Source organism: Rhea pennata, chromosome 1, assembly GCF_028389875.1.
Source record: "Rhea pennata isolate bPtePen1 chromosome 1, bPtePen1.pri, whole genome shotgun sequence".
Lineage (NCBI taxonomy): Eukaryota > Metazoa > Chordata > Aves > Rheiformes > Rheidae > Rhea > Rhea pennata.
In genome coordinates, this window is record NC_084663.1 from 123237039 (window position 1) to 123264104 (window position 27066).

At 35.6% G+C, this 27066-nt stretch overlaps 1 protein-coding gene across 8 annotated transcripts in view; it reads right to left on the reverse strand.

Moving 5' to 3' along the window:
* Window positions 1–27066, reverse strand: part of KDM6A (lysine demethylase 6A) — a 158802-nt gene that overhangs the window by 123720 nt on the left and 8016 nt on the right. For all 8 annotated transcript variants that reach the window (XM_062599581.1, XM_062599574.1, XM_062599564.1 and 5 more), the window contains exon 3: window positions 2579–2687. In XM_062599581.1, coding sequence (XP_062455565.1) covers window positions 2579–2687 — 109 coding nt within the window. The remainder of the gene's footprint in view (window positions 1–2578; window positions 2688–27066) is intronic.

A 27066-nucleotide genomic window follows, 5' to 3' on the forward strand; every position in this document is an offset into this window, starting at 1 on the left:
TCCTGCTTCAGCACCTTATGTTTCTGGAACTTCCAAGACTTCAAAATTTTCTAAAACAAACATTAGAGGCATGAAGAAGTTTTTGAATTCCCTTTACTTTTCATGCTCTAAAGATTTTTTTTTTTTTAAGTCTTAAAAAATTAATTATAATTGTAATTAATATATTTGCTAACTCAGGGTAACAGAATTTAGAGAATGAGGTAAAACTTATTCATACTTTAAACTGAGAATGGAATGCACCAGCATTCTATTTCTTTCAAATTAAAGGGATGAAATAATTACTGAATACTTGTATCTTTTTTATTATGGATAACACTTTTACTATCCTTGCTTCTGGACTGGAATAATTGATTTGAACAAGCATACTTGTTCCTCAAAAAAATCTTTAACTTCCCTTAGATGCTACAGTATTTCCTATCAATTCAAACTCCTTTAGTAGTAGTTTCCTCCCTACCTCATTTGTCTGAAAGTCCAGATGCACCTAATTTCTCATTCTTCATTACTAACACTTTTCTCATGTTTAAATTGACACATCTTTCATGATTGTGAATTTTAGAGGCAGCTAAGAAAATATTAAGTATTTTAATTCAGATTTTTAATGTCTAAATATTTCTCCTCATATAGTTCAGCTCACACTTCTTTATAGTTCTGGAAAACTGCTATTTTCAGCAATCAGCTGTATTTTTATGTTTTTTTTTCTTTTAATTATATGCATTGTACAAAACAGGCTCCCCATCAGTAATCTTTGTCTCATATTGTCCTGTCACTCTTAGATGTTATTAACAGCAGAATTAATATAGTTCAGCCTGTAATCCCACACTATCTTCACAAATAAAATACTACACTCAGTAAGCCATAATGCAGTCACATCATACTGAGTTGCATTTCACTAATCAGAACAACAGTAAAAGTTGTTTGCAGAGGGGATGGTAGATATTACCAAAAAAAAACATATGAGATCAGACTATTCTTCAGGAAATTCCATACAAACATATTGCCATGTTTCCTTTAGCTTTGGAAGCAGAAACACTAGTAGTTATATCACATCACACAAGCTACCTCATACATAGGTAGAAGTTGTAGGTACCTAGGATGTAGGTTCAAGTTGGCCTTCCAAGGTCTCCAAGTTCTCCGTATATTCAACGGAAAGAGGTAGATGTCTTAGGCCGACAACATCCATCACTCAAAGCCTTCTAAATTTACACACTAAATTTAGACAACTGGAAATTCCTCCTTACTAATGTTAAATCCAAACGTTTCCCATCTAAACAATAAAGATGAGAAAAGTTCCCTCAAATTCTATCTCATGCTGGTTTACGGTATGCATGATGAACAAGTAGACACATAGACACACTGTTATGAAAGGCTCCACACACAGCCCAAACCACTAAACACTGCTTTTAAGCCACCATCAGTTATGCATGGATGCAAACACTGTATCAGTCTATTTTATCTTCCCTACTTCCAAGATAACTGTAAAACTTGTGCATTTAGGGAAGCAGGGGGGAAGGGAAGGTTGAGAGAAGGGGGCTGTTTGGTTTTCTCAAATAATCATCAGATAGAACTGCATTCATGCTAAAATTGAGAAGTGCCAATAATGAAAAAAGATATCCCCTGAAAAAACTAACTATTCTGATTTACTCTAATTATCTATGTAGAATAAGATCCAAAGAGACTTTCTACCCATTGATAACTTCCACAATCACTGGAAGGGAGGAAGCTGTCAGACACAGAACCTGACTGTCTATGAGACATAAAGGGGAAATGACAGAAGCTGAAGATCTAACCCTATTTCTCAAAAAGCATCACGGTAAGAGTGTATTTGGGAATCAACACTACTACCAAAACTGCAGCCTATTGGCCAATACACAATAAAGCACAAGCGTACATAAAGGTCTATCTTCACTGTCTGCAACGATGGCTAAAAGCATTCAGAAAATTTCAAAAACAAACAAACAGAACCAATGAAGCAGAGATCTTAAAAAAACCCACCACCAACAAACCCACCAGCCCACTCTGCAGTCTTGAATCTAAAATGGAACGTAAAAAAATGTTTTTCTAAGTGCATAATTTTATTCTGTAAGTAACACTTTCAGCCTTGTTTTAGCTGTTGAGATTTAGAACAAACATGGAAGCATGAGCCCAGCCTAAGACAGGCTATATAATTCCATGCATCTGTGTCTCCACAATAATATTAACTTCTACAGTTCACATTTTTCCTCTCCCACCTCCCAATGTTTCTTTCAGAGGTATGGGTACAACTGTTCATAGGGAAATGAAGCAGAGAAAGAAACGCAGCAATGAGTATGCACTATTGTATAAACTGAATAAACTCCATACTTGTACCTGAACCAATGAAATGTTTTGCCTTTTATTTATAGAAATGATCAAAAAGCTACAATACAATTCGCTTTGTAAAGATATCATCATTCTTATTTTGAACTACGGTACAAACCAGGAGAAAACAATGAGTTATTATCTACATGCATTTGATTCTGTAGTGTCATGTTCATCAAATGACAGCTCCCAATGACATTTATCAGAGGCACTAAAAGCAAAAACAACAAAAAAGTCTTACCTTTTGGATAATCTTCCAATAAGAGGTTGAAGTGACCTAACTGACAAAAGAAATCAGACTCGACCTTTCCTTCAGCTTTCAATATTAGCGATTCATAGCAGCGAACAGCCTGGGAAAGAGAAATAAGGTTTCCAAATTATTATACTTAACTGGAGAAAATAATAAATTTTCTGAAAAATACAAGTCTTTTACCAAACTTTCACATTATTTTACAATGCAAAAGACTACACACATTCATTAACCAGTCATCAGGATTATCTTCCGAACAACAAGACAGAGAATTCCATGTTGCAAGTTCACTGATTGTAACACAAATTGAAAACAAATAAAATTGAAAAGTTCTCTCTTATTTATTTCTGGACTCTAGAATTGATTTCCCAAATACAAAACAAATTTCTATAACAGATTATAATTTGTTAATTTAAAAGTCAAAGTACAATGAGATTTTATCCATTCTTTCCAATTGGCAAGAAAAAAAAGCTTTAAGTAATTAAAATATTATTTTATTCTGTATTTACATATTTTTCCCCCTAAAGGACATTTTGTTATACCAATGATTACAGTATTTTTTGCTAAGCAGAAAAATACACTACATTAACATGTTTGTTTAAGCAATTTCTATAGTTTAGCATAAATTCCCAAGATCTGATTCTTTTTACATGTCTCTATCATGTCATAAAATGCACTGTTTATTACCTTACACTCACTACACATCATTGTAAACTGATTAAAGCTAAAGTTAGAAACCTGAATCCAATTAGAAATGAATTTTGTTTTGAGGAAAGCTTCCCTAAAACTTGGTAAGCATTACATTTAACATCAAAATACGTTCTGCACTGCAGACAGACATTTTTAGTAATCAGAACTGATAGTTTCTATTCACCGTGACGGTCAAAACCTTTAACAATCCATACTGTTGTCTCATGACTCATGTTTGTGTTGTCTCATGTCTCGTGTTTACAGGTTTGCTAGACAAAACAACAATCTCACAACTTTTCCAGCTTCTCAGTTTTTCTAGTCAGTTTCTCAATTTTGAATAGATCATTAGAAAAAGGCCATTAAACTGAAACAGCTGACTAAACTCAAACGGAAGGGAAGGTGTTTTGCACCAGCAGAAGACTCTATTGTCCTCTAAAGCTGGTTAAGATTCCAACGAACTCTAACTCCAGCTGGCTAACCCATGACTTTCACCAATTCACAGTCTATGTTTAGAATTTAGATGCAATTATGAACCTCTTGATTTTAAGTACTATTAGTAATTAAAGACTTCACGATTAAATTTAAAAATAATTAGCTCTATTAGGTTATTTTAATTGGAAACTCAGAGGAAGAGAAAAAACACTTAAAAATCCCTTCTGCAATACCTAATACCATATTAGTATTTTTGTCCAGTTACTTCATGTTTGTTTGTACAAATCATCAAAATAATGAATGTCAACAATAAAATAAGGAAATGTTCTGAAAAAACCTACACAGAAAACAAATTACTGACTTAAGCTTTAAATATAGTGTATCAGGGTAAAATGGCAAATTAAAATACATTTTTTTTCAGTAGTAAGGCATAAAATAGGCTTGCCGTACTCAATGGACACAAGTAATGTATGTGACAGGTGAGTGGTTCGCAGTCTGTATCAAACTTCAGATGTACTTTCTATTTGTTCACCTATTTCCAAATTTCGAATGACGTTCTTTTACAGCTATTTTCAGAAATAGTTTGACAGATAAAAACAAAGCTATGCTATAGCATAGCTGCAGCAAAATGGATAACATCTATATTAAATTTGTATTAGGTTTATATGTGATATTAAAATGATTTAATAAGACCATTACAATTATATATTTCAAATTGTAGTGTTTGTCCATATTTTTTTTAAGTTGCATTGAGACATATATTTGCCTTTACATCAAGAAAAATGCTGCTTAAGATAGATGAACCTCCTAGCTTTTGGTTGCCTACAACAGTGGAATTTTTCATCCATGCCACAAGTTTTTCCATAGCAAACTGCACTGAAAAAGACTAGAATTCTGCTGAGTTAATCGAAGCTACTATACATTTAATTTTATTCCCACTACTATACATTTATCCTGAAGTCAATCAACTCTCAAACTACAAAAACAAACAAACAAACAAACAAACAAACAAAAAAAACAAAACAAAACAAAAAAAAAAAACACATCTCTTTGGAACCAGAACCAAAACATGTAAGTCACAAGCAAATTTCCTGGAAGAAATTCCTTAGTTACTACATGAGTTTGAACAAATTCTCCACATGCAGGCTCATCTATAGAGCTTACTTGCTTATCTGCAGATGCTGTAATGTGTAATCTGTTTCTTTGTGCTTTGCTTTGTTTCTTTGTGCTTTGTGCTGATTTTTGGTCTCATCTCTGGATTTGTATAATTCTAACAAATTCACGCTCCTACCTCTAGTATTACTGTCACAGATATAATTTGCAGATAGGCCTTCCATTTTTTGGTAATATGAAATACCTGCTCTATCTGCCAAAGAGAATACTCAGACTATGACATTTTTTGAAATGAACATACTGTCTTCTACAATTTAGTCACTACTTAGAGCATACAAAAACTGCCAACACAATGGGTAGCTTATAAAATTTGTTGGATAGGAATTTCAGGCAGTTTATTTCCTTAACTAGATGATTACAGGTATTTGAAGGGGGAAAAATGACTTTTTGAAGAAATGTAACAGGCTCTTTCTATATAAGAAGTTCAAGGAAATTATAAATCATATGCACTTAAACAACTAAGCATCTCGGGACCTTTAATGTTCCCCCCTGCCCATTTTAAATAAATACTCATTAAAAGATATATCAATAGTGTCTGAAGTACTACACAAAGCAGGCATAAAAAAAGCTATGACTAACTCTTTCACCCAACTCCAATCAATTCTCAGCAAGGTAAGTTTTCGCTTTGTTTTTAGAATACACTCTGAAGATACAAGCTAAACCATCTTACTAACACTAACACCAGCACAAGGAAAGATCCACAGCTGCAAGCAGAACTTCCCTTGTCCTAACCACTACAGCAAATCAGCTCCACTATCAAGGCATGGTCTCAGCTGATCTCTGAAATATTTGAGACATTATCAGAAAAAACATTTACCTAAATTCAAACTGGTATTGTGAAGGTTATTTCATATGAATTTTCAAAATTCTTTTAATGCATACTAACAACAAACTAGAAACCAAAAGCAAGAGCATACTCTTGCTTTACATCCTCAGCAGGAAAACCAAAAGTCAACCTCTTTAAGTCTCTGAAGTATTAAATACAACAGTCAATACAAGACTTTTCTTCTTCCTAGCAGCCAAAGTAGCTCTGTTTTGGTTGAGAAACTTTATTCTTGTGAAACCCCTTGAGAAATATTTTTATCTAAAGAATCGCTTCTGTTAATTGAAGGAACTAATGCAAAGCATTTTGAAAAGTGAGGTTACTACTATATGTATCTGTATATGGCTTCCTTGAATACTCAAATACTCAAAAGATCTCACCTCAGTGAATCTGTAACTGCAAGGGGCATCTATGGCACCACTTGTGCAACCAATTTAAATCAACATGATGCACTAACATTCTCAGGAAGTTAAAAAAAACTTCATACTTCCCAGTATTAATATTTCTCTATATTGTATGAATTGTTTAAGTGCACTCAATGGAGCCTTGAGAATTGCTAGTATTGACAAATTAACAAGAAAGAGAAATACCTTGAAATGAAAAGAAAAATTAATACAGAACATAGTACTCTTCCTTCTCTGCTCAAGGCCGCATGAAGATAAAAGCAAAACCTGAAGAATTTAAGAACTTGGCAAAATAATCACCAGCAGCGGCTTTGCAACGTGGCAACTAGAGCAGAAGCAGGAAATAAATACAGGAATGGCTGCAGGAAAAGAAGTTACAGTTTGTATGATACCAAAAGAAAAAAAAAATACCTGTGTTGTCTGCCACCTGCTTGATTAAACTCAGACTGAAGCAACACACCATTGTCAGCACTTCTAACAAGACAGTTATGAAACCCCCTTCATAGCATCATAGCTAGTTACCATGGAAATTCTAACTCCCAAAATATCAATGGTTATAGCAAGTTAATCAAATATAGTGAAGAAGAAAAACAGCTTCTTTTAATGTATCAGTCAACTTGCCTGCAGAATATTTCTGAGTCCACAAAAAAAACCTCTAAATTTCATAAGCATCTACAAAAAACGTTCCACTAAATCCTGCGTATGTTTAGTGTTGTAAAGGGAAAAGGAAAAGAACTGGAATAATTTTTCCTTCTTCTGTGACAAGAACATTTCACGATTTTTCTATTATTAAACATACATTTCCTCAGAAGTGGGGGGGGGACCCACAAACTCCAAGAAGCAAATACCAGTTTGGGCTACTGTTAGTATGATTTCCTATCATGAGAAAAGGGCCACTGATTTGGGAATGCCATATAAGAAAAAAAGAAAAAACAGCAGATAAAAACAGAATTCTAAGTACTTTATGCAGAAGCCATTGATACGTATCACAGTCCTATTTCATAAAGGAGAAGGTAGAACTATGTTATTTATGCCTCAGCAATATGGAGTAAAAAAGAAATCATACACCACCACTTTGGCCACATTTATTACTTGTATTTTATAGTATGTATTCAAATTACTGGTAAACAATGCTATTTTTAAAATGGAAAATGTTAACACTAATAAATACTGCTTAAAACTAAAGAAGCGTTACAGTGTTGAGGATAACTGACTAAGTGGAAAGGAGGACTAAATAGCAAAGCATGACAAAATGTTAATAATTACGTCTTTAATACATTAATAATACGAAAATGGAGGTATGCACTCAGACAGCAAAATATTTACTTAAGACACAGAAAATCCTATATATGACCACAGAAACCGAACCAAAGAAGTAGTAATATAAATAGTAAGCATGACAACAGCTGGGTGGTAATGTACACTGAAAGAAATAATTTGAATTCACACTTTTTAATGGGTTCCACATTAATTGTTTAATCAAGAAAAAGGTAATCTTTTAATGCAAATGACATAGGATAAAATGACAAATCCAAATGCCCAAGATGTTCCTTGAACTTTAAAGATTAGGAAACATCGAGTACGTATATAAGCTTTCAAGCAGAAAAACAAAAAAGTTCAATTCTTATTTATTTTTTGCCGTTTCTGTAAAAAGACATAACCTGAACAAACAGCGTTTTGCAGGTAGGTTTTGAGAACATGAAGCATGAAAAGAAAAAAAAAAAAGAAAAAAAAAAACAGACATCAGGGGACTGGTGTCCATTATAAAAGGAATTCTGCACTCATGCTTAGGAACAAAATGTTGATTAGTGCTTAAGGGACATTGCATTCTTCCGGAAAATAAAATGTAGACAGTACTGGATACTGAAGTGATGATCACATAACAATCTACAGCCTAGACAAGCAAGAAATCTATTTATGTGCTTGCCCCAATCTTCCCCTCTCAGTATCAAAAGAGGATATTCCAAAAGGCTTCTCCTCCACTGCCTTCTCCACCCACGCCCCACATAATTCACCAAAGGAGCAGCTGATTTCTAAGTAACACGAGCCACCAACTTAAGAACCTCTTGATTTAGTTATAGTTCCTGCCCTGCAACAATAAAAGTTTGAATAAGGTTACCTTCAGCCGAGCAAGGAGAACAACGACTAGCCCAAATTCTTCAAAAGTTGCAACATCCGCCCCCCCCCCCCCCCAAATCAATGGCCACCTCCTGGGCTATAGATGACTTGAAAGAACATCTCATTTTCTTTTACAAAGAAAAGCATACAACGCATATTTGATGAAAGGCAACCTATACTAACTCAGCAGAGAGTCTCTCCTATCATATATGGATGGCAAAATACTCTTTAACTTCCCTAATCTTCTTTCTCAGTATCAGTTCCCAACGCTGCTCACACAACTTCTTTATATGCTCTTTGTGAAGCTATATTGCATTTTAAGTACCTTCTTGAGCTTCTTAACACAATTTTGCTCACCTTGTATTACATATTTGGGGTGTATTATATGACGGCCTCAAGAAGAATTTAAGAGATGCTGCACACAAACATGCTCACATCCCAAATAGCTTAGGCCTCACACAAAGAGGAAAGAGGGGAGGAGGGAAGGAAAAGAAAAAGAAAAGGAGCAGGGGGAAGGAGTTCTTCAGAAACTTTCTTGCTGCAAGAAAGGGTATCAGCCAGTTTTCCCATGACTAGTGCTTCACGAAATGGGACACAAGAATAAATACTGCAAGCAGGATAGAAGAGCAAACAGTTCTTGATGCACAGCATGCGTATCTTCATGATTCCAAATTCGATGACTTTGTTTAAAAAAATTAAATAAAGGCCACCACTGCAATCTACCTTAGTCATAATTTGAAGATATATTTGTTAAAGATATCAGTTTCAGTATAATATAGAGAGTAGAACTTAAAAAGGAGGTGAATCAGCCCTGAGCAGAAATAAGATCAAAGCTGGAGAGCTTGCGAGTGAAAACTAACAGGGACACTATCTGAAAAGTAAACAGCACAAATGAAATATATTATATTCTAAAGACTGGAGTAAGAGAAGCATACCCATCACCGTAAGAAACAAGCAACAAGCTTAACCCCCCCAACCAAATAAACAAACAAACAAACAAAAAAAGAAACCCTTAAACATATTTAGGAGAAACAGGATCATTAAAATAAATGCTACAACTAGAGATGGAGAACAGGGGATACTAGTAGCTTAGAAATAATTCTTCCTGGAGTCAAACATCATTGAAAAATGAGGGATAAGGCTTCATTAAAAAAAAAAAAAAAAAGCAAAGGAAAAAAGAAAAGAAAAAAAAGAACTGCAGAACAGAATATAAAATATAACATATGCAAATCAATGATAAATGGAAAGAGCGACATTTTACCAAAGAGAGAGAGGGGGAAAAAAAAAGAAAAAAAAAAACTGTCAGCACTGAATTGAAAATACTTAAAATAAATTGTAAGACATTCTTCGAGTCTCTTCTGAGAGACGGGTATAAACTCAATAGTGCACGCTTCTCAAAGAAAATACAGGAAGTTCAGTCATTTTTAAGCTAGACCGTCCATAAACAATTACATTTGGACGAAACATTAGTTAACTGGAGCTAATGTAATAAATCATTCTGCATTAATTCTAAGATCACCTCTAGGCTGCAAAACCCTGCTAGTTTTCTCGCTACAACAGCGCATACTTATATATATTTATATGTGTGTGTGTATTTATGTATACACATACATTATAGGTAATTAAAACACATTCTAAACTGCCAGTGAACAGACGACTCTCCATTCTGTCCCAGAAAAATGTTTCATTATGAGACACAGAAGTTCTTAAAACTTTTGTGTGAAATTTTATCCTTCCAAATACTGCATAATTCTTCTATTTTTAAGAGTGTAAATACACACTTTTGTTTTTAAGCATTATTTTTTTTTTCCTTTTAAGCACTAGATTTCTCAATGGACAAGTATTTTGGCTGCTTTTTCCTCAGACAGTACAGGAAGATTTTTTTTTATTGTTATTTTTACTAAATTAATTCTATTCCAATGGGAATTTCAGTACCTTAATTTAGTGTTAGTTCCAGAGCTAATAAATAGTTTACCACACCATGAAACAGAAGAGCACTTAAATTCTAGTAATTCTTAAGTATACCAACACAGAACATCATAAGTGAGGTATAAACACATGACCCTTCAGAATATATTCTTAACTTTGATAAAATTTTTTAAGATGCTACATCAGTTATATTTGAGAAGCTAAGGATTTTCATGGAGATTTTAAATATGATATATTTGATATCTTATATCAAATAAATGTTTGTTATTAATTTCACTGGTAAATAACTTTGGAAATAAAATTAAATCAACAGGAAAAAAAAATGAAGCCACTGTCTGCATCAAGAGCTGTCTCCTTTGCTTGGGTAAAAACAAAGTTTAAGTTACAGTAACTGTTACTTATACAAAGATCTCCTGATCTGGACACAAGTCTTGGAAATGAAACAGTGACTATGAACTCTCAAACACAATGAAACACTGAAGCAATGAAAGAGCTTGAATAAAAAGTAGTAACTAAAAGTATTAGAGAGAGACATAGACCAACATAACCACGAAAAAAATCAGTTTACAATTACTCTGATGTGGAAAAAATACCTACACGTGAAAATATTTAGCTTCATATTAATAGAATACTGATGTTTTTGTTTATTTAAATACAAGGTGATATAAAAGAACAAGTACTCTATAGTTGTTAAACTATATAGTGTATTAAAAAAAATACAAACAATTATTCTGCACTACTAAATCTGCACAGTCTACAATTCAGTTTCAAAAGGGCTCAAGTACCAGAGGTGGCCCAAATTTCCCAAATAAATACTGTTGGTTGCTTATTCTGAAAATATTAAGGAAAAGAGGATTTATTTTAGAAGGATGGAGAAGATAATGGGACAAAGATGCTTATGAAGGAAGTATAAAAAATTTAATGCTAATACGGTGGAAAGCATGGCATTTTCAGAACCACATGAGGCATAAAGTTGGTAAAGCCACATTAAGACATAAAGGATAAAAATTATATAAACAGAAGGAACCTTATTTCAGATACTGAAATAGCTCCACTTCAAGAGCTCCACTCTCCAAGTGCTGGTACCTCTACCAACTGGCAGAGTCAGTATACTAAAAAGGGCTCCCCACAAACACTTTCTACTACCTCAGTGAAATCTTGCATACAGGTACCACCTTACATACATGTTTTTGTTTTTTTTCCAGATTCACTTTTGTATACTGCTTTTGAGACTGCTGAATTACTCTTAGACAACAGAAAGCCACTTATATAAAAGTGAGAGTACTGGAATAAACAACTGTGCACAAACAACAGCTTAGACAGAAAAATGTTCTGAAGAAGAACTTTCTGCCTAATCAACATCTTGATAAGCTCCACAATCCCCGCTCCCCTATAGAGGGGCTGCAACTTTTCTCTGCTAATGCCTGCAAATGCACAGCCTTACCCCAAGCTTTTCCACTTTACGCAGTATTCTGAACCCAGAACAATTACCATGAGGAAAAAAGAACACCATCCTCCTGATACAGTCATGCAACTGACCATTAGCATCACTTTCGAACGGAAGAGCTGCTACACCCCATTCAAGATAAGTAGTAACATCCACTTGTACTGTAGCCACAATAGGTGTGTGGGGTCCGTTCAAACAAATTCCAGAGTTGGCACCCATGCACTACAAAGTGCAAGACCTCATTATTTTTGCTACAAGTGTGTATTTCTATCATAATATGCTTTAAACACTGAATAAGATGACAGTACACACAAATATTGCCCATGAGCTTGCCAATGAAGCTCTCTGAGAAGCAAAACTTTGTACTGGACTTTCACAGACAACACATCCTAAAGAACGCAGCAATTGTGGGGTAAACAACCATGCAAGCTATCAGCACAGACCATTTTCATTAACATTTCCCTGCAGCTAGATATGACTTCCTTGAATAATGCTTCTCAAGCTCTATTGAATTTGACATCTGATCTACAGACACATATTAACTAATACCAAAAACATACACGTACGAGGCTTCACACATAGGGTTGCATAGAGAAGTAGTATTTTTAGGGATGCTATTGAACTAGAAAATAGAGGCTGCTTCAAAGGACACAACTCCTATTAAGTACAGCAGGTCAGAAACCAATCCATATCACAGAAAACAAAATTGGAAAAATTGCTCAAAAAAAAATCACTAGAAAGAGGAGAAAACCTTCAAAATATTCAGTAAGAACATTTATCTAGGATATGAAAGACCAAGATTCAGGACTTTGATTTCACACAAAGATTTGAATGTGGGTAGCCTATATTTACAGCAAGTGATCTAAATATCAGATTCTGAAGTCAATCTCACTTTCAAGTCAAGGTCACTATGGTAATTCATAGTAGGACAGAGGCACAATGACACAGACTCAACTTCTAGCTATACACAGAGGACTCAGTTCTATTTATCCTTTCCCTACCATTATCTACGATACTAATACTCAGCCAAGTCTGTGTAGACTATATGGATTTTGTGGTTATAAACAATTGGTCAAAGAGGAACTCAGTCCAAACAAAACACTACAGCGGTGGTTAGAGTAAAGTACTGAAGAACCTCCCACGATCTCTCTTGGTTGAATCTACATAATGAATATAACCTTCAGTATGAGCTCTTCTCAATTCCATCATACCACTATTCCTCAAACATAACTAGTTGTACATATAAGTAATTGCAAATATTCTTCTACCATGTCCAGCTGGTAAAGCTACAGTATCCCCTTCAGCTAGACCAAGCTTTTCCATTACCACACATGGAAAGAGAAAGAGACAGACATGAAAATTTAGTCAGAGAGGGATGGCAGAGAAAGAAAGTAGAGATCACAATTTACTGAAAGAAACCCTGAAAAGCAGCACCTTCTTCATTCCCTATCTTTCCATCTCTACTCCATATAGCAGCTTCCCTGTTATTACTCACCCAGTATGTAACATCTCCAAAAAATAATCACTTCAGTTATACCAGTCACTCAAGGAACAAGTGATTAGCCCTCTGTAGAGAATGTTTGGGGAGGATGGAAAAAATACAGAAGTGATAGAGTTTAAGAACATTTAGAAACAGTTAAAAATACATTAAATTTAATTTAAAAGACATTTATAAGTAATCACAAAAGGCAAAAGGTAATGTGTAAGTCAGTCCCAAGTGTTAATCTTTTTTAATGTCTTTATTTAAAAATGTCAAATGTAGTACAAAAGGTTTGTTTTACGTAAGTTTTCTGAAGTAACAGATATGCTTATATCCAAAAAAAGTAAAGATTGACATTTTGGGCCACCAGTGGACCATCCTGTGCAAACAACAGGAGGTGTGCAAGTTTAATACTTAAGCTTAGGCATGTGAATAAATTATATTTATGTTGCAAGTGTTATATCATCTTTAGGCCACAAATGGAGAACCAGGAACTCACGACATGTATGTGGCTATTCTATATTGCAAACATGGCTTGCAGGGAAAAACTCCCACTGACTGAACTCTGTGCAGTTGTTCAGCACATGGAGGGGCTGCAATTGCTTTCAACTTCCTGGCCAATTAGCACTGAACAGCCGGGGAAACAGGCTTCCCCAGTCAGCAGCCAGGGCCTGGTAGCACCGACCGGGGGGCAGCTGAGGTTTCCTCTCTTATCTGTTGCTCCTTTCCTCTCCACATGCTGAGCAGCTGGAAGAACGCCTAAGAGTCCCCAGCAGCTGAGGACTGGAAAGCCCTTGCCTGCAGAAAAGGAAGAATAGGGATGCAATGCAAGTGAGCCAAGAAGACTAGGATGATAGAAGAGTCCTGGAATCAGGGCAGAGAGGGAGAAAGCACATTTGCAAGTAAGTGTTACAAGTTGTAGGTATAAGATTTAAGTTTTTAATTAGTCTATTTGTAGGTTAGCATGACAAAGTACATGTCTGACTCTTAAGTTACTCTAAGAAGCAAAAAAAATAAAACACCATATATTAAAAATGCATTTGTTTTAACTTTTTTTCACAGCAAAAACAATTATTTGGCTAATCTGAAAATATCTGTGGAATATTAAAGCGAAAAACTTCTTAAAATTTGCAGTTCTTTATTCATTGCATTTCCCTGCCTCTCCAGATGTAAAGACTTGGCTACCAACTTTGTGTTAGGCTGTCTTACACCCGGATAGCCTAAAAAGAGCAGAACCTGAACTCCATTCTCCTTAGTGCCATAAGGCTTAATAGTATAGTTACAATGATACACATGGGACCACAAGGTGCAGGAGACGCATAGAAATTTGTCAAAATATATTTCTTCTGCGGAGCAATAGGATGAGATAAGACACTCTGGACCTCAGGCTCCTGCACTGGTTGTTTCACATATAGTCCAATGTGCTTTCATTTTCTGTGGGTCAAAACAAACTCTACATGAAATCCATAGACAGTACTAAATATACCTGACAAAGTAGTACAAAAATCAACTTAATGATTACAGCAGTTCACATTTTAAGTATACTTATCGGTAATAGCCTATCATTATCTCCGTAATTTGCAGTGATACAATATTGGCCTTTGGACTGAATTTAGTACTGAAGTATTACTTTAGATCTATGAACAATAAATGAGGTGAGGACACTGCAACTTCAAAACACACCTATCAGAACCTTACAGCTGCACTCTGCAAAGCTAAATCTAAGGAGGCATGTAACAGTACAAAGTTGTACAACAATGCAAGATGCAGAACTCTGCAGTAGATTCATTAAAACTACCTTAAAAAAAAAACTCAAGTGCATAAATTGTTGGATGCAACAACTATGATGAGTACATACTGCCAAAATAAGGCAGATGGGGGGGGGGGGGGGAGAAGAGAAAAGAAAGGAAGAAAGAAAGAAAGAAAGAAAGAAAGCATACACGTTACCTTCGTTTGAAAATGTCTCTGGTGAACTCCAGAATACATGGGACAGACAATCCTGCCAAGCCTATAGACCTATGTTATGGGTCTATCTAGCCCAGCAAATTGTCTACACATTCACTTCAGCAGCACATATCCTAAAATAAGAGATCATCATAGCCTTTTCATGAACACACATGGGGGGGGGGGGACAATAAGAAAAGGGTTAACATATGTTAATATCTCCCTAATATCTTCCCAGACTACAGTATTTTAAGTTCAGGAACTTCTTGATCAATGATAGCACTACTGGTCTTAACTGCTCTTACTGCATTTTTATTCCATTATTTTCCTCAATCGCTTTTTTGTACCACATCCATCTATTTAACATTCACAACATCTCACAGTAAGGAGTTCTACAGATTAGCTGCAAGAAACTGCCTTCCTTTTGTTTCTTCTGATTTGCCTTCAGGTAGTTTCAGTCCCCAAGCTCCTGCTCTGCAAGATGTGGGTAACAACCCATCCTATCCAATCCAGTGACAGAACACTGGACCAGGTTGCCCAGAGAGGTTGTGGAGTCTCCTTCTCTGGAGATATTCAAAGCCCACCTGGATGCAACCCTGTCTAACATGCTCTAGGTGACGCTGCTTGAGCGGGGGGTGGGGGTGGGGAGGGTTGGACTAGATGATCTCCAGAGGTCCCTTCCAACCTCAACCATTCTGTGATTCTAAAGGCAGAAATATTACTATCACACCTCGGTGAGAGTTGATCTACAATATCCTGCATTTGCAGAAAGATAAATACATTCATAGGAGAACTACAGGGCTAAGAGAAAAGAAGAGCCTCTCTTACAATATGAAGCTAAAACAGCTCAACTTATTTAGCTTAGCAAACCAAAAGCTAGTTTAACATTTTCTACAAATACCAATAGCACAAGCACCAGGAAAAAAGAGCTATTTCAGCTTAAGAACAATGTTGACAGAGAAACAAATGTGTGTAAATTTAGACTGAAAATCAGAAAAAAGATTCTAAGAATTAAAAAAATAGGATCTTGCATATCATTTAAATGGAAATAATAAGGACAAAAGAATACTATCACTTTTAAGAAATAATGGTTTTCATAAATGTAATGAGATCTATGACATAACTGCCTGCAACACGAAGGGGGAAGGGCTTTAAAAACAGCTGGAAACTCCTCTGTTGTCCTATGTACTCTTTCATGTTCTGTCTGTGAGACTCTGGACAGGGTATCTGAAAGCAACTGCTGTCCCAAGTGTGACAGACCAATACTGATTACTTGCTCTAAACACTTAAACTATGAAACAAAAGGCTTATGTCCTTGAGGTACTTCTGGATGACAGTATCTGGTAAAGTCTGGATAAAAGATTGAACTAACTTTGTCAGATTTTGAACTATTGCGTTTCTACCATCCAGATAGGAAGTAAACACATTGTTGGCAAGTGAAGGGCATAGCTACAGACCCAAAACCCACCGACTGTACTTGGTATCTGGCTATCCTCAGCAGTATAAATATATCTAGGATTCAGTGTTTGGACTCTCTCAGGAGAATATTGATTTAAAAATTTTATTAATATAAGTTTTATTAATAATTAATTGTATTAATGAAAGCACATAAAGCATGTATATTTGTTAAAAAATAAGTTATTAAGGATCAAAATCATCCATTATGGTTTTTCAGCTTACATTTTGTTAGAGCAATGACAAAACCTCACACAAAAGAAGTATTAACACCATGGATATGTCAATCTCATTTAATGTAACAACTGAAGTTTCCCATCCTCATACAAATTATCTTATCTTTACATAAATGTAGCTTCCCAAAGCTCACTTTTGAACAAATGATTTCCCCCTAAATTTGAAGTGAAATTTTAATTTAACAACTCCCAGAAAAAGGAGAATGAAAGAGTATTTACAAAAACTCAGCAATCCTACCTGTTGTGATGTGTTTCCAAAGCTCTATATAAAGATTAAATTTAGTTTTTGAAGCGAAAAAACTAAATGCTATTCTCAACTTTCTATTCTCTTAAGTTAAAAACCCGTTTAAACAGGTACCCAAAGATGGGAACAGAAATGAGACTGGACTGCACGTCATAAAAAAACTTAAGAGTTTCTGATGTCAAATATGCATTGTCACCCATAGCAAGTGCCCGATGAAATAGCTCTGTGACCCCAAGGGCTGTCAATAATAGCTATAAGGCATTCAAGAACAATGGCAGTTACACTAGAAAGAGTATTTTTAAAAGCTTTATAAGGCTAAGCTACTTTCTCAAGTCTTCTAAACACAGTGTTCCACACAAGTGCACCTTTTCTTTCTTTTTTCTAAGCACCTCTCCCCTGCACCCACTCGAATGGGTAGAAGAATCCAGTTTGCTTTCTGCTGTGCAGTTCATCTTGGTTTTAGATTTCTAACTTTGCCTTACTTTTCCTTCCAAAATAGGTATGAATAGCCACTCTCACCTATTATTTCAAAATGTTCTTAGCTCTCAAAAAGACTGCCAACCTTTCTCTCCAAAATAGAAATGTTATCAACAAGATCAGAAGCAACTGACAAAAGAAGAAATAAATCCAGTAGAATGCACTGTTACAGTTGGATCCTGCTTTTGATTTTTATTCAGGACTCAATACTGAATCTGAAAAAAATTGCTACCCATTTTCATCAAACCAAGACTGAATCTTTATGCTCTCTGTGGCAGACCACTGGCACAGTATTTTAAATCTTGAGAAGTGCTATTTTCAGTGCAGCTGGTACTGATATCCTAATGCTACTACTTGCTTTCACTATCAAAAAAGCTATCACTGCCTAAAGCTATATTATTATCTACAGTGAAAGTTATAGCTTTCACTATCACTGTTTTGCATAAAGTTAATCAAAAAAATGTAATACACCTATTAAATAGAAATCATAGCTCTAAGACAGCAAATCAGGTTTTAAGAGGGACATACTAAGTGAGAAGACTGCTGTCAATAAAATTTAACACGCAGTTTGTTAACTGGAACCTTGCGGAAGCTCTTACAGAAGGTTTAAAGCAACCAAATGAACTGCTAAAAGCAGAAAACACATGTAATCATGTGTCTGTCCACAAGAATCTGACAACAGTCGCTGAAAAGCGGCTATTAGTACTCTAGCTGCTTTAGGGGTAGCTGCACTCTACAGCTGAAGTATTAAGCAAAAATGTATGAACTATTATGTTAGCACTGATTCAATGCAAGAAGACTTCCCCTTCAGAGAAAGGAGTTCAACTGCTAACATAATCAAATGAAAAACCACTTGTGTGCCTCAAGAAAATGGCCACAATTTATTGTACGGACAGGAGAAAGGCTCAGGAACATTTAGGCCATTTTGAGCATCAGCAGTCACAGAAGAGGACGGCACGCAAGTCTCAAGGCTGGTGTACAGAGGTAGGCTATGAGGTACAGAGGAAAAAAAAAACAGGTTTAGAACAAAGCAGAGATGACAGTCTTCCTAGAAAGCAAACTAAGAGCTGAACGATAGGGAGGTCGCAAGCACCACAGGCAGCTCCTCTTGAATGGCGGACAGAGACAAAATGAATATGTGCACGTTACAGACTTCAAAAGGAGGACGTGTCACCCATCGAGGCTGGAGTTAAAGTTACGTCCGTGGGTATTACCATTTCATTTCCTGATTACAGAAGTCTCGCTAAACCCAATCTGGAAGGGCACAGGGCATCACAAGATAAAGTTAACTGCATAAACCCAACTTTTTGGCTGCCAACACTGAATCCACAGGGCAGAGGTGGAAGAAAAGAAAGAATTATTTCTCTAACAACTGGAGTAGCTGTATTCTTGAGAGACTGCATATGACAAAGCTGTGACTAGCTAAAGGATACTGCGCAATGCTCTCAGCTCTTAAAAATTCTGCTGTCGTTGAAAGGGTCTTACAAGTTTCTGTGCAAAACTCTTCCCTTCCCCCTCACCAGAAAAAGAAAAAAGGAAAAGCAGCAGCCTTTATCTCGTTCATTTCCAGGACTTATTTACAAGCACTGGTGCTCACCTACTGCATGATCTTATGTACCAGATGCAACAGGTCAGCTTGCATCTGACATACAGAGCTGCGGGTGAGGCAAAATTTCGTACTGCTTCACTACAATAGGTCTGCAATTCAGTGAAGCCTCAAAATCAAGAACATGCCACTTCAAAGTATATTTCTCAATCCAGGATAAGCATTACAAACCTTCCCTGCCCTTACTTACCTTTCTCTTTCGAAGCCTGATGGAAGTAAAACCTCTTGTATTTCACAGGCCTGCATTTAGAGTGAACAAGTAATGGGGACATTCAAGTCCCCAACATGGTCTACTTCTCAAAATCTCAGGATGCCCCCCTTCTGCTAGTTATCATAGTTTTAAACACATGAGAGAAGACTAGCATGGAACTTCCTCCTTTAATTATGTGGTCAGGTGACTCTGACCCCCTCACACACCTGAGGGGTCTTCCCTGCCTTGTTCATGAACATGCAGAAACACATTCGGCTGTTTGCTGTTTCTTGTGTTGGAAATCTTCCTCCTTTCCATGTGCTGTGTCCATCTATCCTTTCCCTTCAACTCCCTTCAGTTCAAATCACACACTTTCTGTCAATTTTTTTATGCCAGAAATTAAATATAAAGCTACATCCACTGCCTACATCTGCTACACATGGTGAAGGCTCACATGACAGTAAGACTGGCTCACTTGAGAAAACGCTGAGTAGCCATACCTCTAAAGCTTTTATAATGGTTCAGATACGTTTAGAAGGGTACGAGCTCAGGATTTCACTCACTAAAGACACGGAAATAACTCAGACCCCCCAAGCCCTCAGATATCACAGTATGGGCAAAAATGCAGGGCTTTTACATACTGCTTGCACAGAAATATAGCTGACACTACGTCATTTTCCCAGAGATCATCTGCAGGCTACACGCATGGAAATAAAACACTAAATACTCATACAAGGGCATCCAAAGGAAAACAATTTTAAGGATCATTCTAAAATATATATTTAAAGTGGTTACCACCATAACAATTACATCCTTTTTACAAATTTACTTGCTGTAGTAGTTGCAAGGCACAGGAGTAGACTTAAGAAAAGGTGGAGAATTTAATCAGTAATAGTGAAAATAAACATTGTTTAAAATGAAATTTTCTGAAATTAATGAGGATCTGTCCCCCTCTCCCACACCCACTTATGACCACATGCAAGCCTAAGACTCATACCTCACCTATATGATGACACTACACAACAGAGAGCTGGTTACATGTAGAATTTAAGATAAGCAAAACTGCACTTCCAAGAAGGAAGGGGGAACATAGGAAAAAAATGAATCTGTTAACCTGCTGGAGAGGTTAGGATGCCAACATTACACAAGCAGTGGAGTTTCTAACTAACTGTTTCTAGATAGCCAAAGAAAAAACGACTAATACAGAGCTACAGTTTCATATAGACACTTTTCTGCACTACGTGCCATTTGGAAATGGAAACTTCTCTGAGAGATTCATGCCCACTTCAGCTCAATCCACCTAAACACTACTGTACAATAGTTTCCCAAGGTGCCTCTTCTCCAAAGCTTTTTTTTTTTTTTTTTTTTTAAAAAAAAAGGCAACACTACATGTAAACTCTGCATGCGAGGCAAGAGGTCCAATCAAAAGGATAATCAGTGCGAAGATTTCAAGATACAAAAAGGAAGAAAACTCAACGTTTCATTTTTAATGTGCATTTCAATGAGTAACACAACTCAGCTTTACGCTAACAGCCAAACTAATTTAGAAGAAGCACTTTAATCCTCTTATCTGACTGTAAAAGCAGAGGCAATACCATGGTATTTGCCCTATCATTTAGGATCTCTCCATTTCTTTACTGTCTAGACAACATTAATTTCTTTTATTTAAACGAATTACCAATTTAGTGAATAATATAAAGTTACATAAATATTATGTTAGCTTAAGAAAGTATCTATTGTTTACAGATGTTCTTCCACCTGCCATCTAATACTGGTCATTCCCCTCCCACTGCAGGTTTAATCCACAAAGTATATTTTCTAATGTTTTGTCCAATCAAGTTAAAAAACATGGAAAAAAAACATACTAGCCTCTAATTAAAATGCAAGTTGATACAGCAGTTTCACTAGAAAAAAGTATTTACAAACAATAAGTTTTTTTTTAATTTGAATTCCAGAAAGCAAAATTACATTTTAAAGCTTCTTTAAATTGAAGCCTTCATATATTCCAAAATGTGAAGAAACATAAATGGTCTCACAAACTTAACTCTGCTACCACAGTTCTATTATTTTTCTATAATCTAGTCTTCCCTTTTTTAAAGCTTAATTATTTTTAAAACTTAAAAAATGTTGTAACTATACTTTAGAATCATTTCTAGAAAATAAGAAGTTATGTATTTCAGACGAGTTTCAAAAGAATACAATAAAACATACACTAAAAACGTGTGTTCTTTCACACACAGTTTCAGACCACAATCCTAGACCAAAATCTAAGTTTTAGATACGGTAACTGGCAATCACATAGCTTGTGACAAACCTTTTATTACAGGTTAAAAAAAAAAAAAGAAAGAAAGAGAACAATGGCTTTGCAAATGTTTCCTTGAAAGCTAACATTTCAGAATAGTTTCCCTCTAGGGAATATTTTACCATAAACAGAGTGGAATTCTGTACAATCATTGTACAGTAAAACATTACATACTTTTTGCTGATCATTTGAGAAGGCTGATAGAGATATCACATTGACCTAATCTCTAAAGTACATTATATAGGACCTGGTTTAGCTTTTCTAACATAGTGATTTGTAACTTTTTATTCTTTAGAAAAACACAGATGATACCTCTGAAAAGCCACTGTTAAGACAAGTAGTATCACAACACCATATGAAGGCCGTAGCTACAGACAGCATCCTCATTTTACAAAAGTCAGCCCTACTCTACCAAGTTCTGTCTGCACATACACCAAGGTAAGAAAAAATTAATACACATTGGTTCAACTCTCTAACTTGAATGCCAATAGAAAGCTCTTACTGGTTTTGATTTTGACATTGCACACAGCAGTACAATTATATCAACAGAAAAACTTCTGTCAGCATATGCTCCTTCCTCTTACATTAGGGATTGCCGAGAGAGAATGCCAGCAAGCTACAGCAGTAGACACTTGTCCAAATGAGGCCCAAGTGTTAACACAGACACTGAGAAATTATGTGAATTAGACAGTATACTCATTCTAAGACTTAGGTAACAATACTTACTGATATTCTTCAGTAGTGGGGGGGTAGTTAGTGGGTTGGGTTTTTTTTAAGAAGAGGGCAAACAGTGTGCTAGACAAAGTCTTATCTACTACTAGTTCTCTTCTATATATGAGAACACACGAGTAATAGATTTCAGCAATGACTTGACAAACCTGGAAAGATTCTCAAAGTGATTGGGGAAGTTTACTTTAAAAAAAAAAAAAAAAAAAACTATCAGAGCAGAAGGGTTTTCTCTCCTTTCCTGTTGTCCAAAGCCAGAGAGACCTGAAGCAGGCCATTAATGAATTTCTTGGAATCAGTTTGTTCCAATTTTGAGTTTTGATTCTGGAAGTCAGACACCCCTGCAGAAAAACTAATTAAATCACCTGTAATTGGACTTTGTTTTCCTTTTTCAAGTTATAAGTCAGCATATCCATTTACTCCCTCTACTTGAGAAGCAGTTTCTTAGGGTTGGAAAATTCCAACCTACCTGCGCTGGAGAATCTTCAAAGTAGGTAATTTCTACTGCACTGGAACCAGGACTTCACTATTTAGAAAGTTTCACTCTAACCTCATTATAAAAAAAAAATAGCAACAAAATTACAGTCACCTCCAAATATCAAAAGCTTTCCCTAGAAAAATCATGCTGCTTGTCCAGACAATCTGAAGTCTCGCTTTTTTCACTAAACAGAAATTTAACCAGAGGAGTCAGCCAAAAGGCAAAGAAAACTTTGAAGACGGACAGCTGCTAGGCCTTCATAAGAAGCATAGAATTCCTAAGTGACTCCTTAGTTCTAAAAAGTCGCCCGCACACACTCCCCTGAATCCTAAGGGCTTCTTGGGCAAAATGGACGTTCTACCCATTTTCACTTTCTCAGGAAGTTCGTTTTCATCTAGAAGTCATAAGAATCACCCATCCCATCATCCTCTGTAACTGAGTAGCAAATACTGGTCGAAAGAGGGCATAAACTACTCCATTCTTTCAAATTATCGGGGACTTAGCTTAATTAGCAATTAAAAGTGAGCAGTACAAAAGAATCCTTTCTCTCTGGATATAATGGAGTCATCATTGTTCTCAGATTTTTGGCCACAATGCAAAACAAGCTCAAAGTTTCTCACTGGCATTACAGGAAAACATCCTACCATTCAAAAGGAAAAAGGAGGGCAAAAAATAGGAAAAAAAAAATATATGGGGACAAAAATCAACCAATGAAGAAAAATAGTACGAAAATGACAGCATTTTTACAAAAAGAGAATGGAGAGATTGCAATATTCCAGTTCTAGATTTTTCCTCGTGTAATTTTGAATACACCTATATTCTCTGATAAATTCAAGACAACCTTCAAGATCAGGAATCACAGCCCTAGGCAACAATCGTATCTCTATCACACACCATTATCCAAGGAATCCTTGCACATCTCTCCACAGTCCCTACAACCATCTCAACTACATCTATCTCCATCCTACAATGGATTTCTATATTACTGTGCAACTTTAGTTTTGCTTTCCATTTTCTTTATCGCAACACACATCTGAATTATATATCTCTTTCAAGCATTAATACTTCTTTTTTTCAAATTATTTTTATCAAATAAAGTCAAAAAAATGCCTTATATTGAGACTATGAATAGACAAAACTCATATCAAGAATAACAAACATGGGCAGCATATAACTAATCCCAGAAAACTATCAAAACTAAGAAATGCTCTAGCACAGGAACTTGCTAAGGTAACAGGGCCTCTTTAAGGTTGAAAACATGACCATATTCTAGTTGTTACTTAGCATGAACTTTGATGATCTCTGTGACCTCATCTTATTTAAGCAACAACACTGAGCACTGCTATGAGCAAGAGTGCCTCTAAATCCTCTCTACATATAACTGAAAGGTGTTAAACCTACTCCAACTATTCATTATTTCTACTCAGTAACTAGAGTTGAGAAAGCCCATCATCACAATTCAAAAAACTTAATTCATAATTTAAACTGCATGTGCTCCTACACTAAAGGTGTATTTGAGGATTTTCTAAATGCAGACAGAGGACACTGGTGCAGACACGCATCTCCTCCCTACCTTCTAACGTTTAGGGGTCTGTTTTCATAAATTTTTTTTTCAATTTCATCACCACTTAAGCAAAGTACAGATGAGTGTGTACTGCTTTGATTCACAATTAACTTTACAGTTTCTAATTTGGGACTTTTTTCAAAGATCATAAAAAGTAAACTTCCCTTTAAGGGACAAATAAAAACCCTCTTAAAAAATGAGCAAAAAAAATGCATGATAAGGACAAAAATCTTTAAGTCTGAATTGTAAACCTTTTCAATAGTTAGCATATGAGATGAGGTAGTCCATCAACAATAGTCTCTTCTCTTTGAAAATTTACAATGTTCAGGTATTAATAAAATCACAAAGTCAAAGACTCTGACTTGAAAAACTTCCCATCACTAAAACCCAGAGAGTTAGTCTATTAGAAGAGATGAAGAATACATGGATAACAACATATTTCTACATGTCACACAGAAAGCTAAGAAACCACCAGATTTTGAGATATGCAGTGTGCATCATCCACCCTCAATTATTACATTTGTAACATGCCCAAAAGTTCTATTAAAGTTTACCAACTAATACATTCAATTTCTATGCTTTATTCTTCATAGTATCATTCAACTTTTTCTTTTCTATCAGATTGCTTATGTTATGCTTTAAACGTTCTATAATGGATGTTTTCCATTTTTCTTATCCTCCCACTTTATCTTGTACTATTTCTACACTTTGTTGCATTAACATTTTCTGTATTAGCGTCATTCTCCTTTAGAGAGGCTTTCAACTCCATACTCAAAATTATTTCTTGCCCTTTAACATATCCACCTACCTCTTCTATACTTGCCCAGCTTTCTTTATCCTTCAAATCCAAAGGCAACAAAACATGACATGAGAACAGACATGTGACAAGTTTCCTTCTTGGCCTTCTTTTTCACCTTGAAGAAAGAGCAGGAGCACAGAATTTCTTTGCTCTTTGCCCTTTTTTGAGGGACGGTGACAGGAGGCATTAACAGATGCATTGACTCCATTGTCCAAGGAGTTGCTTCCTCTCCCATGCCCTACTTTCTTTCCAAAAATGGGAGAAAGTAGAGGCTCTGTTATTTTCGAAATGTAAAAGATCTTCATGAAGCACTCAACCTAGATCCCTCAGTATTTTTGCTTATTCAGAGCCATACCTAGAGAGGCATAAACCAGCTTCACTAAAAAGATATAGTTATCTTCTACAATCCTCTCAGTAGATATTCCGGCACTCTTTACTACTGCACTTATGTTTAGATTTGTACCTATGCTAGGTCTCCTAGTGGCAGCCTAACTTCATTAAATGCTAGGTCTTCTCTGAGAGAAGGTAATAAAGCTAGCCCACTGCACTTCTTCCTTCTTTCCTCTCCAAAAGCAACATAATCCCATCCACACTGCTTCCAAAATACACACTACTCCTTAGCCTCCTAAGAAAATCAGTCAGTAATCCTTTCTGTTTTAGCAGCAGTATTTACATACAATCACTTTCTGAAACTGTTATACTAAGCAAGAGCCACCCTAGCCTCTCAAATCCATCTACCTTCATAACACTGGTAGGTACTGCCTTTTTTGAGTCTGCACAATAAACTGTTGGCTACTTAAAACCAGCAAGTTCCTCATTTTTTACTATTTTTTTTTTAAGCTGAATCAGTTTTCCAGCCTGATTCATCACGCAGGCCCAAAAGCAGTTAGACCAGCATACATGAAAAGACACAAATAAGAACACACACAAACAGTAGTTGAGAAAACTCTGTCATCTGGGGGGGGGGGACAACTAACACCACAACTTTAATTCATTATTCCACTCTGAATTCCCAGACAAGTTAGTTTTAATTTTTACTATCATGTATGATTTGAACGGTGTTTACATAAAAAGTTAAAGCAGCAACTCTGATAGAAAGAACACAGAACTACAAAAAAGACCTACTGGCCCTGTATTAGATGTCATTATACTAGATCCTTTGACTAATATTAAAAATGATATTCTGAAAAAAAATAGAATTTTAAAATTCACAAAGTGCCAGAAGAAATCTAATGAAAAGTATATTCAGAATTTGATCTGCTTTAGAACTTAATAATAAATCTATATTGAAAAGTGAATCAAAATCTTCAAAATACCATTGCAAGAAAAGGAAATGGTACTGACTTAAAGCTGTTTTAACAAACAACAATTCATTTAACATCTTACCAAAAAGGAAATCCAAATATAGATATACAGTGTTCTGGTTGTAATTCATAATATACTCTTAGTCACTCTCTCTACAAAACTCTAAGTGAGCTCTTAATTCTGCATCTAAATTAAACAAGTTTCTTCTGCGAACACTAGTAGCAAATGTAAGAACCATAAAGGAAGCTATTTAGTTGAGATATGATGGTAAACCATGCATCCTTTTATGCTCTCAAGTGAAATTATCTGTGAAATAATATTATTTAATTCCCAAACAGTATACTTTATCACTCCTTATATACAAAAAATAGTATCTAGCATCAAAAAAAAAAAAAAAGTCCACTGCAAAATCTGACTTGACACATGGTAGTCAATTTGAAACATACTTCAACAGGGTTTATCAAGTCCACAAGCAAATTTTGTTGAGTGGGACACGTTGCTATTTATCGTATCAAAAGAACTATTCCTGAAAATAGACTTTGTCCAAGTCTTTAAACTGTACATCTTAAGAAGACAATAGGTACAACTATTAAGGCTATTTTTACTGTGCGTATCTGTAAATCAAAACCATACAAAATAAAGTATTTAACTCTTCTC